This window comes from Gavia stellata, chromosome 2 (assembly GCF_030936135.1).
Source record: "Gavia stellata isolate bGavSte3 chromosome 2, bGavSte3.hap2, whole genome shotgun sequence".
NCBI lineage: Eukaryota > Metazoa > Chordata > Aves > Gaviiformes > Gaviidae > Gavia > Gavia stellata.
This window is the reverse complement of record NC_082595.1, coordinates 74,478,464-74,493,354: the sequence shown is the minus strand read 5'-3', so window position 1 is coordinate 74,493,354 and position 14,891 is coordinate 74,478,464. Positions and strand designations below refer to the sequence as shown.

The following is a 14,891-nucleotide window of genomic DNA, read 5'->3' as shown; positions in this document are numbered from 1 at the left end:
CAGGAGCCGGGCAGCCTGCAGGGGTCTCGGACCCCCACCTCGGCAGAGGCATTGCCAGGGCAGCGGGAGGGAGGTGCTGGTCAGAGGTGGATCAGGAGGTGGCTCTCCTTCCTGTGGCCTTTGTGCTGCTTTTCTCCTTCCTCACAGAATAAAAACCAGTATTGCTGGAACTCCACAGTAGAAGCTCTCCCACACTGGTTTGTCAGTAACAGTCCAAACAAGGCATTTCTAGTGGTGATAGTACCTTATGGTCTAGGTTAGAATATGTTTTTTGACCCAAAGGAAAAAATGGAAATGAGTGAAGATTACGTTATAAGCAGATGGATGTTGATGCTTAGCTATTTTAGTATGCAGATATTTAAGGCAACCCTAAACAGGGTTACAGCAGCGTACTGACACTGCCTGTGAGCATCTGGTGTGTGACTGCTGCCTTCGCTGGTGGGGTTCCTGAAATTCTCACCCTTGAAAGTCCCCCCATGAAATGGAAGGTGCATAACCGAGGTCTTCCAAGAGATAATGAGTAACTGAACCTTTTTCCTTTGAGGACAACACCAAGTGCTTGCTCAGAGCCTCCATGTGTGTTATTTCTGATACTAAAAACAGCACTGCTTTTGCTCTTCCTGAAAACTCTGAACTCTAGCTTCAAAGTGAAAATGGCTTCATTTCTATTTTAACTTCCTCTGGGGTTTATTGTCACTAATGCTGGCAGCAGGGTGAAGTGCAAGTGTTACCAGAGATCAGCCTGCTTTGGAAAGCAGCTGAAGTAGCACACAACTTACCCAAGCAGCTGCAATACTGGCTGTCACCAGCTTGGGCTGTTTGTTAGCCATTGGGATGCGGCACCAGTAGCAGCTCTGCCGGGCAGCACGGTGGGTGCCAGGGCACGAGGGCTGCCTTGCTTTGGCACAGCCAGCTCAAATGCCTACCGCAGCTTTCCCGTTAAGTGTCAGCCGACTGGCTGCCAGCCTGTACGCTCCCAGCTGCTGCTGCTGCTGCTACAAAGTGTGGTGAGGGGAGGAGCAGGAGATCTGCTTTGAAAGCTGCACTCCAGCATATGTGTATTTCATTGATAGGACAAATATTTTTGGAATATGGAAAAATACTTTATTGGCCATTAGTCTTATTTTTACCTATGCTTTTTCTGTATTGTCCTGTATTATTTCCCACTTCTTTCTTATTTACAGAAAAACCCAGAGGAGGACAGCTCAGGGAAAACACTAAGTTGGGAACCAGGTCACTTGCTTTTAACCATCTACACTGTTCGTAGCATTGAGCAGCTTTTGCCTTTCTTCAACGTACTCAGCCAAGTCTTTAACAGCAAAGTCACGAGCAGATGCGTTGGACACTCAGGGAGCCCTGTCCTTTATCCCAACTGTTTTCCAAGTAAGGACATAAAAATGGAGAACCTCAAGACCTTCTCCAGCAAAGCAAGACAAAAGATAGAAGAAATGGTTGAGAAGGATTTTCTTGAAGGTGTCATAAAAACGTGAGCCAAACTGGTACTCTTCAGCTTATATGTAATGTAACTATTTAAATGAAATACTGTATCTTTCCCAGTTGTATAGTATTCTTTTCTTACTTTGTATGTAATGAAAAACTTAACGTTGTATTTAAGTTAAATATTTGTAAATAAGAGAGAAGTTCTGGATGTGGCCTGAATCAAGTTTCAATATTGGTGGCTCATATTGATTATGGTGCCTACTATTTACAGTACATGTTTTGTTGTCTTGAGTTCTGTCTTTAACAAAAATCCTAAAAAAAAAAAAAATACAAGGTGCACATTTTTTTCAATTTGTTTCCAGTTTATTTGTCTTTTTTTTAATGCATTGGAACTTGTGCTTATTTAGCAATCTGGAAAATGGCATTGTGCCAGGAGTTAATACAGGACTACAACAAAAAATATGTTTGTCAGAGGTAGATACCCTGGACTGAAATACGGGGGAAGGATACTTGTGTATTTACAGCATTACATCCTCTTAGCCCTGCCTCTTCACACTGCTGGGGAAGAATAGTAAAGGCCCCAGAAGACAAACTTGTCTCTCTCCCTTCCCTCTTGAAAGTGATTATGAACACTGTTACTGCATTAATTTCATAAAAAGTATCATAAAAGTATCTAATGAAGATAGTGTTGCAATAATATGTTATTAATTATTTGCAGATGCTCTTTTTCATTATATTGTTTCCTCCTTGAACTGAGGTGAACTGAATCTCAAGCCCAGTGACAGCCTCCACCTGATGCTGTTTGCCCACAGGTGATTTGGTTGTTGTGGGAAGGTGAGGATGACATTTCCATAGCAGTGCTCTGTGCTGCAGCTACTGCCAGCGCAGTCACAACAGAGCAACTACCCCAAGTCCCTGAGGGCAGCTCTGCCCAGGGCACCTGTTGCCCCCACCTCTCCTGAGGCACAAGGTGACAATAACCTATGAAATAAGCTGGGGGGAAAGGGGGCAGAATTCCTTCTGGGCATGACCAGGCCACTGACTGTCAAGAAGGGATCACCTCTAAGTCACTTCAGCTTCAGAAGTTAGACAAACTCTGCAGGTGGGGAAAATATTCAGCAGCAAGAGCATCTCATTAGGAGGTAAAGAATAAGCGGAATAATACTCCCCTCAGTTCTGATTAATCCTTGCTACTCTCAGGAAGGGTTGGGTATGTCCACACTAGCAAATGGTAGAGAAAGTAGTATTAAAAAATAAGTCAAGTTATGAACTTTAACTGCAGTTGTATCATTCGTTATAGAGGTTGGGGTGGTGCTCCTTTTCCACCAGCGAGGTGGTAAACAGCCAGGCTTACTTCATGGGCGAGGGCATCCGCATTCTCCTATGGAATATTTTAAAAGTTAGTTATGTTGGTGTCAGCATGAGAGCGTTAGAGCAAATATGTGATAGCAAGGCAAGTGTTTTCCTGCAAATGCTATATGTTTCCTATGTGTCTTCTGCCCCTGTGGTCATGCTGGCAGGAAGAAGCAGGCAGGAGCATGTGAAGGGGGAAGAGCAGAACCCACTGCTTTTGCTGTCAACTTAAAGTTCACATGTTGACTAATTCTTAACAGCAGCCAAAGTTTATTTTTTTTTTATTTTGCATCTTACAAAATCATGCAGTTAGGGGCTGCTTTGGTAACTTTCTTCTTAACCCTGAGTTCTCAGAAGGCTGATTTTCTTTTCAAAATCATCTAATGTAAACATTTAACTTTTACTTTTAAAGATAAAGATTCAGAACATTAAACATCACTTTTATAAATAAAAGAAACTTTTCGTGATCACTAAGTTTTTTCCAAATTTAACACCCTTTAAGTGTGATTAAATGACCAGTAGGTAGACATACTTCTCCTTCCATCACCCAATGGTAAGCAGAAGACTGTTTAACATAAACAAATCCACCTTACATACAAGTTGTTTAAGCTCTGACCTGTGTGTCTGCTTCGGCGTATATTCTAACTATATCTTCTGTTCCTGATGGACGGACAAATGCTCGTGACAATTTGTACTTCTTTACAAGTGCATCAATTTTCTCCTGTAGTCCCAGAGGTGTAACTGCACGCCTTTCTGCATCCGTTGTGTCAATAACTTGCCTGTCTGCAACCTGCAACATCAGAAACAGACCTTTTACTTGTGTGCCAGAGCTGTGTCATGAGAGCAGAATGAAAAAGGTCATGGGTAAGACAGAACTTCAGGGTTTGATGCATTGCACTGACTGAAGAAGCACTCAATGTGGGAGTTCCCTGCTTAACTCAAACTGTTTGGGATCCCTAGGATCCCTGCTCAGCACATATTAACCAAGTCCTGACAGGACTCAGCTGCTTGGTTTGGAAAAAGGGTCAGTGCTGAACATGCCTCCTTGGTCAGCCTCTGAACTGAAACTGCAGCTTCTCCCACTCTCTCCTCTGGTTAATTTAGAGGCCAGAGCTCCCTTACTGTGTCTAATAGAATGCTACCATGCTACAAGGTGGCACAGCAAGAAAAACCTGGCTGCCCAGCAGGCCAGGGCCTTAGAAAAAAATAGTATTTTTCTAATGTGAAAGTTACAGAATTTCTAAGTTCAAATTTGATCAATTTTGTTTGGGTTTTTCCATTTAGCATAGTTGGCTATTATTTCATCACATTTTTATTTTAGTCCAAGTGAAATTCTGGTCCCTCCTCTGGGCTGTTTCAGCTTTAAAATAAAGCTTATCTAAATATATGCCAGCAAGAGCTGCTTGCAGCAGGGCCCCACGAGACTGCTGTAACCTGAGCCAGCGCCATGTGTAACTCACCTGAACTCTGAGTAGCCGATTGGGAAGGTCAGTGTAGATGGCATCCCACTGTTGCACAGTCAGACCTTTCAAAGCCAGGATTGCTTCAATAACCAACATGTCTGAGACAGCATCACCAACTGTCTGTTAACAGGAAGGGAAGAAATACTTGGAGCAGTCAACAGTGAAAAAATGAAGGCATGAGCTGATCAGTAAGATCAGTCAGCTTCCACCTGAAGAGAGTGAAAACGCAGCCAGGCTGACTTGCCTCAGTCTGGGTAGCTGAGGGTGGGTGGTTGGTTGGTTTGTTTGGGGGAATATGTTGTTTTCTTTTTTCTGCCTTGCCATACTGACCCTATGGTAAGGAGAACAGCAGCATACTTGTACAGCTCTGCCCAGGGCACCTGCTAGCCCCCACCTCTCCTGAGGAGGACTGGCACCTCACCTTTGCTCTGGGGTCAGGATGCTTACAGCTGGCCTGTGCAGTGTGATTTGGCATTATCCCAGATGAATAATGTCTGTGCGAAGACAGGGAGTCCAGGGCTGTGTGGACATGGGCGCTGGAACACCCCCATCCTCCCGTACCCCATAAGTTAGTGAAAAACATCAGATGAAAGATTACTTGCTATTGAATCATGAACAAGTGGCATCCTATCACTAAGTTCCCATGCTATCCCACTCCCTCTTTGGGTGCTGAAGCCAGAAGACTGCTTGAGATAAAAGCGTTCTGCATCCACTCATGAGAAAGTATTACATCTTTCTAAGGAAGCCTGTTCCTGCCTTCTTCTTCTCCTTGGCCTCTTCCCTACTTCCTGCTCCAGCAGTCCCTGGCAGTAGCCTGACAGGTACTCACAAACAGGGTTAGCCCAACGACTGTCACCACAGTGATTCGTTTCTCTCAGTTTTTACCTGATTAATCAGGTCAATCATGTTTTCAAGCATCTTTGCTGCTTCTCTTTTTTCATCATCTTCCTCCTGTTTTGCCAGTTGTCTTATTTTAGTTTCAGCAGCTTTACTAAATAGTACCTAGAATAAAAAGATGAGAGCTTGTCAAGATCAGCCCACATCACAAACTGGGATACATGCATCAATGAGGAAAAAACTTTTACCATTCAAGCCTAAATAACCATCATTAATGTTTACTACCGTGAATTCCCATCCCCACATAAAACACAGAGGAGTTGGTGGCAATGCTATGGATAAAGACAGAAGGGGGAAACAAGTCTGTTCTCAAACAAGGAGAGCAAAGTCTTGTTTATAAATGTAAGCAGAGAGTGGAAAGACCTCCTTCTCTGGCTAATCCAGCTAAAATTTTGTGCATGTTGGCTGATCTTATGCATTACATGCTCATACTTACTGTACCATGTCCGTTTGCCTCAAAATAAACACCAACATCAAACTCCTGGGCCTTGTGATGCAAGTGTTTCACTCCTGTTTTGACACAGTGCACAGGTACCTGCAGCCCAAGGATATGCAGAGACTGTAAACAGTGTTATAGGCTCGCTTCAATAGGTGGAACTGCAGGTAAAGTGCCAGGAACTGAGCACCAACCCGCGCAGACTGTTACAAACCAACCTGTGTTTCATAGCTATGGACTGCCCAGAGCTAAAATTACCCACTACTTCTGCAGGCCTGATTAAAAAGATTTCATTTCTCCAAGTGGAAATAAAGGCTGATTTAAAAAAAAAAAAAAAAAGAAAAAAAAAAAAAAAACAAAAAACCAAAACCCACAAACCAAGAAAACCCCAATTCATTTTATGGTTTCAGGGAACATACCAGATTTCTATCCAAACTGAAATAATACCTTAGCTCAATTTTTGCCAAGCAGCTGTAAGCCCCATTTCTATAGTGAACAACATTTAGTCTGTTACAGAAAATGAAACAACCAGTGTCAAAATATGAAGGAGCCTTTACCGACTCACTCAGCTGCAAAGCCATAAATTCCTCAACTTGTTTCAGAAGTAACGAAGGATTTTGTTTAACTTTCACCAAACTTTTTTTTAAACTAGTAAAAGCTGACTAGAACTTTTTCAGTTTTGCTCTCTTGTGTCTCCTTTACCACCAAGAATTTAGTGGCTACTGCAGGTTTGAAAGAGTCATTTATTTTAGCCTAGTTTAAGTTAGGTTTTCCTAGCGATCATGTTACAGTAGCATTTATTTTAGAAGTAAACAGATTTGCAGTAAACAACATTTGCAGAAAACTACCAGGAGAAAAACTGGAGCATACCTTCAGTGTTTCTTCAAGGTAGCGTGTTGAACTCCCATTGGCATATGCTGTTTGTACCACTGCCATCTTTAAAGTCTGTCCCACCTGAGCAATCCAAGAAGCAAAGTGCTTTACTGTCCGATAGGCACATGGCCAGAGGAGTAGGATAAATGGAAGGATAATCAGAATTATTAAACATATGTTCTCCTACAGACACTTAAAACACCTGAGCATCAGAGGAAGAAACCAGCTCACAGAGAACTTCTATACGCTTAAGACAACACAAATTCTGTTCAAGTCTTTGTATGTCACAGTTTTTGTGGCTGGCTGGAAGCAGGTCTCCATTCAGTGACCTGCGCAGGCTTTCCAAACCCTTTTTCAGATGCAGCAAGCTCAGCGCACTAGCCAGACACATGGTGTCACATCAGGCCATATACATGAGCAGTACAGTCAAAGCTTCCAGTGCAAAGCAAGCAAAAGCTGGTGGCAAGCACAAGTTCTCACTGGCCAGCATCTTTGCTACAGTGTAAGAAATTATCTGGTCTCCAAGGAAACAAAACCAGGATAACTCGTCTAGGTTTAGTATCACAGACACCAAGTCTAAGAGGACTTCTGAAAAAAGAAAAGATTTTTCTCTATATCCGCTGTGGGCAGAGGATGCTATGTGGCAGTCAAGGGGTTTGTATGTCATTGTTCCAAAACCACTGACTGCCACAATCAAGTGCTCATGCAAATGGAATGACCAACTTTCATAAAACTTCACAGAAATGCTGAGGGAAGGACTGAACCGAAAATTCATGAAAAAATTAATGAAAGTTACCAAAACAAAGACAATGGAATATCAATACTCTGTACACTGAAACAGGAAAAGTCCTCTCCCCCTGAGAAAAGGTTCCAGGTTTAAATATCAGTGCTCAGATTTTTATTTGGAGTGTGCAAGTCACCCCCTTGTAAAAATAACATTTTGGCCATACCAACAAGGTACAGAACTGATCTGTTTTAAAACTGGGTTCACTTCAGGCAGATGTAGAGAGACTACATACGTACAAATTAACACAACTTCTTTAGAATATTTTACACTTTACAAATTAAAGTGTCAGCATTCATTTCATATATCAAAGTTACCTTGGCAAGAAGTTCTTTAAGGAAGATACTAATTAAAGTTGCTATTTTATCTCCATCGATTAGGTGAAAATGGCCAGTTGTGTCCTTATAGTAATAAACAATTCTATCTGCATCACCATCAAATGAGCAGCATCTCTCATTGGGCTTCATGTCTAGTCCTAGTGCACACAGAGTTATAAATGCAAGTTAGAGAGAGAAAAAGATACAAAATGTTTAAATTAGTCCCAGTGTGGATCTCATGCGGAAATGAGCTCTGTGCAGACACACACAAAACTGATGCTCTGAAACAGACATTGCTTTTACCAAGAGGCTTGCAACAGGGAAGCTGTATTGAATGGCAACTGAAAAGTGCATATTCTGATCAAAATTATAAACACTAATATAAAAAATGCAGGTTCTCTAAATATTTATTCTGCTACATCTCCCCAGATGTGTATGAAAATCATTCCCAGAACTACTGTGTGTAGTCACATCTCTAAATTTTGGAAATTAGCGCTGAATGTCAGTTATGGCACAAGGACAAAAACCTTGCAGCAGAAGAACACCCACTCCCTTCTCACACACTCAGTCACCACAGAACGTACTGAGTCGCACACATCACCCACAGACTGAGGTGAATTGCCTTCCCCCGCTGCGCAGCAGACTGAGCCAGCGTTTGTGGCGTGACACTCAGGGGCCTGCCTGACACCCAGGTAGGAGCCCGAAGCAGCGAGCGGCAGCTGGCTGACCTTGGCTGGACACAGGGTGCTCGCCCAGCCCTCCCTTACTGCTCCTCTGAGCAGGGCCGCGGCACACCGCGCACCCCTGGGCGTGGAGGCAAACCGCAGTCGTGCGGAGGAGGGCTCCAGAGCCACGTCACCTGCATTTCCTGGAATGTGGCGGGTCCACTGCACACTCTTGGCATAACACTCCTATATACTTCACCCTCCAAAACACATGGGAATTAACTATTTTTCCCTTGCATCAAAAATGCTTTTCTTCGTGAAGTATTTCAGGCCTGTTTAATTTTATTCTATTCCCACTTCACAGACTGCACCTCCCCTTCGCTTCCTTTCACACAGGAGACATGCTCTCCTAACGCAAGACAAGCGTGCCTCCCCATGCCAGCGAAGCCATCACCGAAGTGCAATTACAGCAGGAGATGTTACATAAATCCTGCCATTGAAAAAACAACCACACTCCAAAGCAACCATCATTGAGACTTCTCAGAGCTGTGCAAAAAACATATACGTGAAGCTGCTGGCTATAAAATACCTCACATTTAGTTTGCTTGATATTCATTTTATACAACAATGTATATAATGCATAAGGAGTACCAGCCTCAAAAACTTTCTAAGCTTAATGCCAATAGATAAAGAGCTAGGAAGCAGCCACCACCTGACACAGCAATGCCACACAAAAATGAACTGCTCTTTTATTAAGGTACATTAAAGCACCTCACCTCACTGCCTGGGCAGATCACAGAACAGATCTTCCTAGAAGCTATGCTAAGGCACATGGAGGACAGGGAGGTGATTTGAGACAGCCAGCATGGCTTCACCAAGGGCAAGTCCTGCCTGACCAACCTAGTGGCCTTCTACAATGGAGTGACTACAGCAGTGGACAAGGGAAGAGCTACGGATGTCGTCAATCTGGACTTCTGTAAGGCCTTTGATACAGTCTCCCACAACATCCTTCTCCCTAAATTGGAGAGAGATGGATTTGATGGGTGGAGTGTTCAGTGGATGAGGAATTGGTTGGATGGTCGCATCTAGAGGGTAGTGGTCAATGGCTCAATGTTCAGATGGAGATCAGTGACAAGTGGTGCCCCTCAGGGGTCCATACTGGGACCAGTACTGTTCAGTATCTTCATCAATGACAGTGGTATCAAGCAAGTTTGCAGGCAACACCAAGCTGAGTGGTGTGGTTGACACACCTGAGGGACAGGATGCCATCCAGAGGGACCTGGACAAGCTCAAGAAGTGGGCCCATGTGAACCTCATGAGGTTCAACAAGGCCAAGGGCAAGGTCCTGCACCTGGGCCGGGGCAACCCCCGGTATCAATATAGGCTGGGGGATGAAGGGATTGAGAGCAGCCCTGAGGAGAAGGACTCGGGGGTACTGGTGGATGAAAAGCTGGACATGAGCCAGTCCAGAAAGCCAAACATATATTCAGCTGCATCAAAAGAAGTGTGGCCAGCAGGTCGAGGGAGTTGATTCTGCCCCTCTATCCACTCTCATGAGACCTCACCTGGAGTAATGTGTCCAGCTCTGGAGTCCTCAGCACAGGAAAGACATGGACCTGTTGGAGCTGGTCCAGAGGAGGGCCACGAAAATGATCAGCGGGATGGAACACCTCTCCTATGAAGACAGGCTGACAGCATTGGGGTTGTTCAGCCTTGAGAAGAGAAGGCTCCAGGGAGACCTTATTGCAGCCTTTCAGTACTTAAAGGGGGCTTATAAGAAAGATGGGGACAAAATTTTTAGCAGGGCCTGTTGTGATAGTATAAGGGGTAATGGTTTTAAACCAAAAGAGGATCGATTTAGACTAGATATAAGGAAGACGTTCTTCACTATGAGGGTGGTGAAACACTGGAATAGGTTGCCTAGAGAGGTGGTAGATGCCCCATCCCTGGAAACATTCAAGGTCAGGTTGGACAGGGCTCTGAGCAACCTGATCTAGTTAAAGATGTCCCCGCTCATTGCAGAGGGGGACTAGATGACCTTTAAAGGTCCCTTCCAACCCTAACAATTCTAGGATTCTTGCATTTCTCTAAGATGCTGTCCAAGATCCTTCCTCACATTAAGCTCAGAATCCATTTCTCAGAAAGTCTACAGCTGGCCATTCCCTAGGCTGATTTCAGAGTCCCTCAGGAACTCAGCAGGGAGCGCGAAAGGACACACTGCATCCTGTAACCCCTTCTTGGAAAAACACATTTTAATACACAAGCAGACAGGAAAACTGGCCCACTTTGCTGACACCTTGTCCTTCAAGAGCACAGGAAACTACACCCCAAAACTTGCCTGTTTATTCTCCTGCATGCTTACAGTGATACAGGGCAATATGTCCCACTGCCATTGAGATCCTCAAGCTAAAGCATGAGGTAATGGCAACTGCAACATTTAACAGGTTGAGACTCCCTATGACTTTAAACAGGAAGCTGTTACTGCTTAACACTTCAGAGAAATCAGTTCATTTCAGCAACTGGTTATGCAACCACATTTTCTTTACAGAGCACATCCCTGCATGGAAATGACCAAGAAGTCTCCCTTCAGTCCCAGTTAGAGCTGCGATCCAGATGTGACATGCTGCCACTGTGCTGCTCCCCTTTCTACATTTCTCCAGCACACAAGCAGAGTGGCAAGGGGGAAATGACACCATACGTCAACGTTCAGATTCAGCTAGCAGTTGCAGTGAGGGTGCCGTTGTCGAACAGGGAGCTCAGTTTAACCTTAAATAATCTAATATCCAAACTAGCCTGCTCCCCCAGTTCAGGGGTTTTCTTTTATGCACTTTGCAGGAAATTGGATCAAATTATTTCCTCAATGGTTTATGTCAATCAGTCAGTCTGCTGGCACCAAGCTGTTAATTATCCAAGCTCTTCCTCAGGAACCCAGAAAAGTATCTGCAGCCCTAGCCCACAATGTAAATCACAGAATCACTAAGGTTGGAAAAGACCTGCAAGATCATCAAGTCCAACCATCAACTAACACCACCATGCCCATTAAACCATGTCCCACAATGCCTCATCCACACGTTCCTTGAACACCTCCAGTGAGGGTGACTCCACCACCTCCCTGGGCAGCTTATTCCAGTGTCTCACCACTCTCTCAGTAAAGAAATTTTTCCTAATATCCAGCCTGAATCTCCCCTGGCACAACTTGAGGCCATTTCCTCTTGTCCTGTCGCTAGTCACTTGGGAGACGAGACCAACACCCACCTCTCTGCAACCCCCTTTCAGGTAATCATAGAGAGCGATGAGGTCTCCCCTCAGCCTCCTCTTCTGCAGACAGAACAACCCCAGTTCCCTCAGCCACTCCTCATAAGACTTGTGCTCCAGACCCCTCACCAGCTTCGTCACCCTTCTCTGGACACGCTCCAGCACCTCAGTGTCCTTCTTGTAGTGAGGGGCCCAAAAGCAAACACAGTATTCGAGGTGCGGCCTCAACAGCGCCGAGTACAGGGGCACGATCACCTCCTTGCTCCTGCTGGCCACACTATTTCTGATACAGGCCAGGATGCCATTAGCCTTCTTGGCCACCTGGGCACACTGCTGGCTCATATTCAGCCAGCTGTCAATGAACGATCAATTTTAGCCAGCGAAGAGTGCACCTGTCTAAGCCACAAGTCACCAGCTGCTCCAGGAGAATACTGTGGGAAACGGTGTCAAAGGCTTTACTAAAGTCCAGGCAGACAACATCCACAGCCTTTCCCTCATCCCCTCGGCGGCTCACCTGGTCATAGAAGGAGATCAGGTTGGTCAAGCAGGACCTGCCCTTCATGAACCCGTGCTGGCTGGGCCCGATCCCTTGGGATGTTTCTTGATAACACAAAAGGGAAGTAAAGTAAATAAAAGTAAGCTACTCCTGACTGACCTTTGGACTCCACCAGCTTAACATTCAGACAGGATCGTCAAACATACTTCAGCCAGAGATATACTGTACTCCTCCAAACAATTTAGGCTAACATAAACTAGGGATGTGTCAAAACTAGCTGTAGGATTCTCTCCCTCCATTGTGCAAGCAGAACCATTAATGCAGTCACTTAGTACGAAACAGGAGAGCTCAGCTTATCTGAAGATGATACACCATAGCTAGACCCTGTGTTTTCAGAGCTGGAGGAGGCAAAAGGATATAGAATTAATGACAACGTACCTCTAGGTGGTTTCTGGTGAACTTTTACGAAATCTGCACCACATAAGTGATTGAGCTTCTCCTTGGTTCCATCATTATATAGGTGAATTAGCACCTCCTTTGGAAAGTAGGGCTCCATTTCTGATAGTTTCAGGGCTCCTATTCCATTGGCACAGTCAATCTTCAGGTGCCTCTGACTCTCTCCAGAGCTGGGAGACTTAGCACAAGGGAAGAAGGGGCAAAGTGAACTCATGCCCTAGTGAAACCACACCTAGACGCATGCTGAACTCAAAACTTCAGACCCAAACAGGCTAACAAACAGAAGGTATTAATTTTGTACATTTGCATGAAGAAGACAATGCCCAGTATTCACCTGTTTTATCAGTTCTGTAAAAGCTTTGGATAGTTTTTCGTAATAACCTTCCAGTGTTGCTTTCCCATACTGCCCTTGGGTGTTTTGACAGCAGACCATGTAATGTAGCTGTGGTGTTGTCACCAGACCATAATCTAGCATAAAATAAAGGGCACAACATTCAGAAATAGAATACTACATTAATTCCTCCTTAAAAGTTGTACAGTACTTGCTATTCTACAATAAACAGACAAATGCACAAATGCAGTGCAGGAAACTCTTATTAAATTTTTCAAGTTCTGTTACTAAAAGATGAACCCCCCAGCCCCTCACATTAAAGCCATACAACTGTCCTGAAAGAAGATCATCACAAGCAAAAATGGAAATGGTGTCTGGGCTACTGCTTTAGGTCTGCATAACAGAGTCACATTTACATAAAAACTTGAAATCAGACTAGAATTGCAAAAGCACAACATACCATGGTACTGACCACCTAGAACGGAGATACCATCTATTACTGACTGCGAAAGTTTCTCGCTGCTTGGCCTGGAAAACAACAAATACAACTGATAACCTTTGCAGAAGACATTTATGTATGGACTTGGGAAGGAAGCACATGTGGAAGAAGACTCTACAAGCTTTCTGCCAGCAGACTTAGATTCAATATGACGAAATCCATACCTTTTTCTATGGTAGGGGCTTCCCAATAAAAAAGTTTAAAAGCCACCACCCCAGAGAATTGCAAAGACAAATAAACTGCTGAACACACATGGATATCACACAGTACCCACAAAAAGAAACCCCAAACCCACAATAAAGCATCCCATTTGGAAACAGTGCTAGGAAGTTCTCGTAACTATCAGGGAAGCTACTACAGGAACAGCAAGGGAAAACTTTTGTTTATTGCTCTCATCATAAATTACTTTAACAGGTAGCAGACTAGGCATAAAATAAAGCATAATCTGACTGTGGAGGGTTAAACATCCAAAAGCACCCATGAACAAAACGTTGGCACTTCCATAGCAGTACCCATCTACAGCATTTTGTAATTACCTGGTGTCTCTACCAATAAAAACTGAAGCATCTTTGTGCTGGTTCACTGCTGCTTTTTGGCAGATCTCTGTTATTATTTTCTGTAATTCTTGCTCCTCTGCATTTGCTAGTTGTGTGGCATACTCCTCCCAGGAAGGGTGCAGCATTTCACCAAGAGGATCAACCAGCTTTACACCATTATCTTCCTTAGAGGAAAACAGAACAAAAGATACCAAGTCTAAAAGTGGGAAACAGTAAAATCTTTTTGAAGACAGCCGACACATGGTTCAATCACATTGCTTCTTTAAATGCGGAGCATTTCTGGGAAGCAATAGCTTAGCTGTTTATTTACATCTCTAGTAAGCTCAAAAAAGTAATGTAACCAGCTTATTAAGTAACTGACTTTTTCCCCCTTATAATTTTGGTATGAAATTAATTTGACATTAAAATGACGTAAGGGGAGATTCTAATAACCTGGAATGCTCCACAGCAGCAGAAGTCTAAATGCCTGATTTGTAATTGCTGCATCTCTTTATTTTTTAAACTAGCAGATTTTGCTCAAAGGTTCATCTCTTCTCAAGGGTACTCCTAGCTTAGCAATGTTACAAATTACCTACGTTACAGCATTTCCACATGATAGAAAATGGCACTCCTATGTACAGGGAAAAGTAACTTCAAACATGACAGACATCATGTTTACAGGGAGCAGGCTAAACACATGGTTTAAGTAGGTCCAAGTGCCTTCAGGATCTGGTCTCTCAGAACCATAAAGAGCTTTGTTTCCACCAGACGGATCACATCTATTTTCTTTTTAAAGAAAAGGTTGTTCTTACTTCAGGATTGTGAGATGCTGTAACCATGATGCCAATAGTAGATACCATGGCTTTGGACCTGAGAACAGCCAGCAAGCCCATGCGAAACATGACATGATCAAGCTGTTTGGCCTTGGTGCGAAATCCAGCAGTGCCATACTGAAGAGTAAGTCCAGCAGGTTTAGGATGTAACGCTGAGTATTTTTTAAGTGCTTCAGAATCCATTTCTAGAGAAGGAAGTAACACAGATGCAAGTGAGAGAAATCAAATCGTTGTAATTAGCTTCACATTTTGCACTT

General features: G+C 43.8%; 2 protein-coding genes across 6 annotated transcripts in view; one reads left to right on the top strand and one right to left on the bottom strand.

The window, feature by feature from the left end:
- Positions 1-1,497, top strand: part of DOP1A (DOP1 leucine zipper like protein A) — a 56,803-nt gene extending 55,306 nt beyond the window's left edge. For all 4 annotated transcript variants that reach the window (XM_059835396.1, XM_059835393.1, XM_059835395.1 and 1 more), the window contains one exon: positions 1,185-1,497. In XM_059835396.1, coding sequence (XP_059691379.1) covers positions 1,185-1,490 — 306 coding nt within the window. In that variant the 3' untranslated portion in view covers positions 1,491-1,497. The remainder of the gene's footprint in view (positions 1-1,184) is intronic.
- A 1,236-nt stretch (positions 1,498-2,733) lies between these two features.
- PGM3 (phosphoglucomutase 3) lies at positions 2,734-14,832 on the bottom strand. Of its 2 annotated transcripts, XM_059835399.1 has the most exons (12): positions 14,614-14,832; positions 13,802-13,986; positions 13,227-13,294; positions 12,770-12,903; positions 12,418-12,613; positions 7,564-7,721; positions 6,460-6,543; positions 5,590-5,688; positions 5,142-5,258; positions 4,254-4,376; positions 3,410-3,583; positions 2,734-2,821 (listed from the first exon to the last, which is right to left on the bottom strand). In XM_059835399.1, the coding sequence occupies exons 1-12, from the start codon at positions 14,815-14,817 to the stop codon at positions 2,735-2,737; spliced, it is 1,629 nt and encodes a 542-aa protein (XP_059691382.1). In that variant the 5' UTR covers positions 14,818-14,832; the 3' UTR covers position 2,734. The 2 variants fall into 2 exon arrangements, with proteins under 2 accessions (XP_059691382.1, XP_059691381.1); XM_059835398.1 differs by lacking the exon at positions 4,254-4,376 and having other exon boundaries at positions 14,614-14,817.
- Positions 14,833-14,891: the final 59 nt, after the last annotated feature.

Coding starts and splice junctions, on each gene's coding strand:
- PGM3 (XM_059835399.1), bottom strand. CDS start 14,817: ATGGATTCTGAAGCACTTAAAAAATACTCAGCGTTACATCCTAAACCT. Junction 13,295..13,801: donor TTTATTGGTAGAGACACCAG/GTAATTACAAAA, acceptor GTTGTTTTCCAG/GCCAAGCAGCGAGAAACTTT. Junction 12,904..13,226: donor TCTAGGTGGTCAGTACCATG/GTATGTTGTGCT, acceptor ATTTTATGCTAG/ATTATGGTCTGGTGACAACA.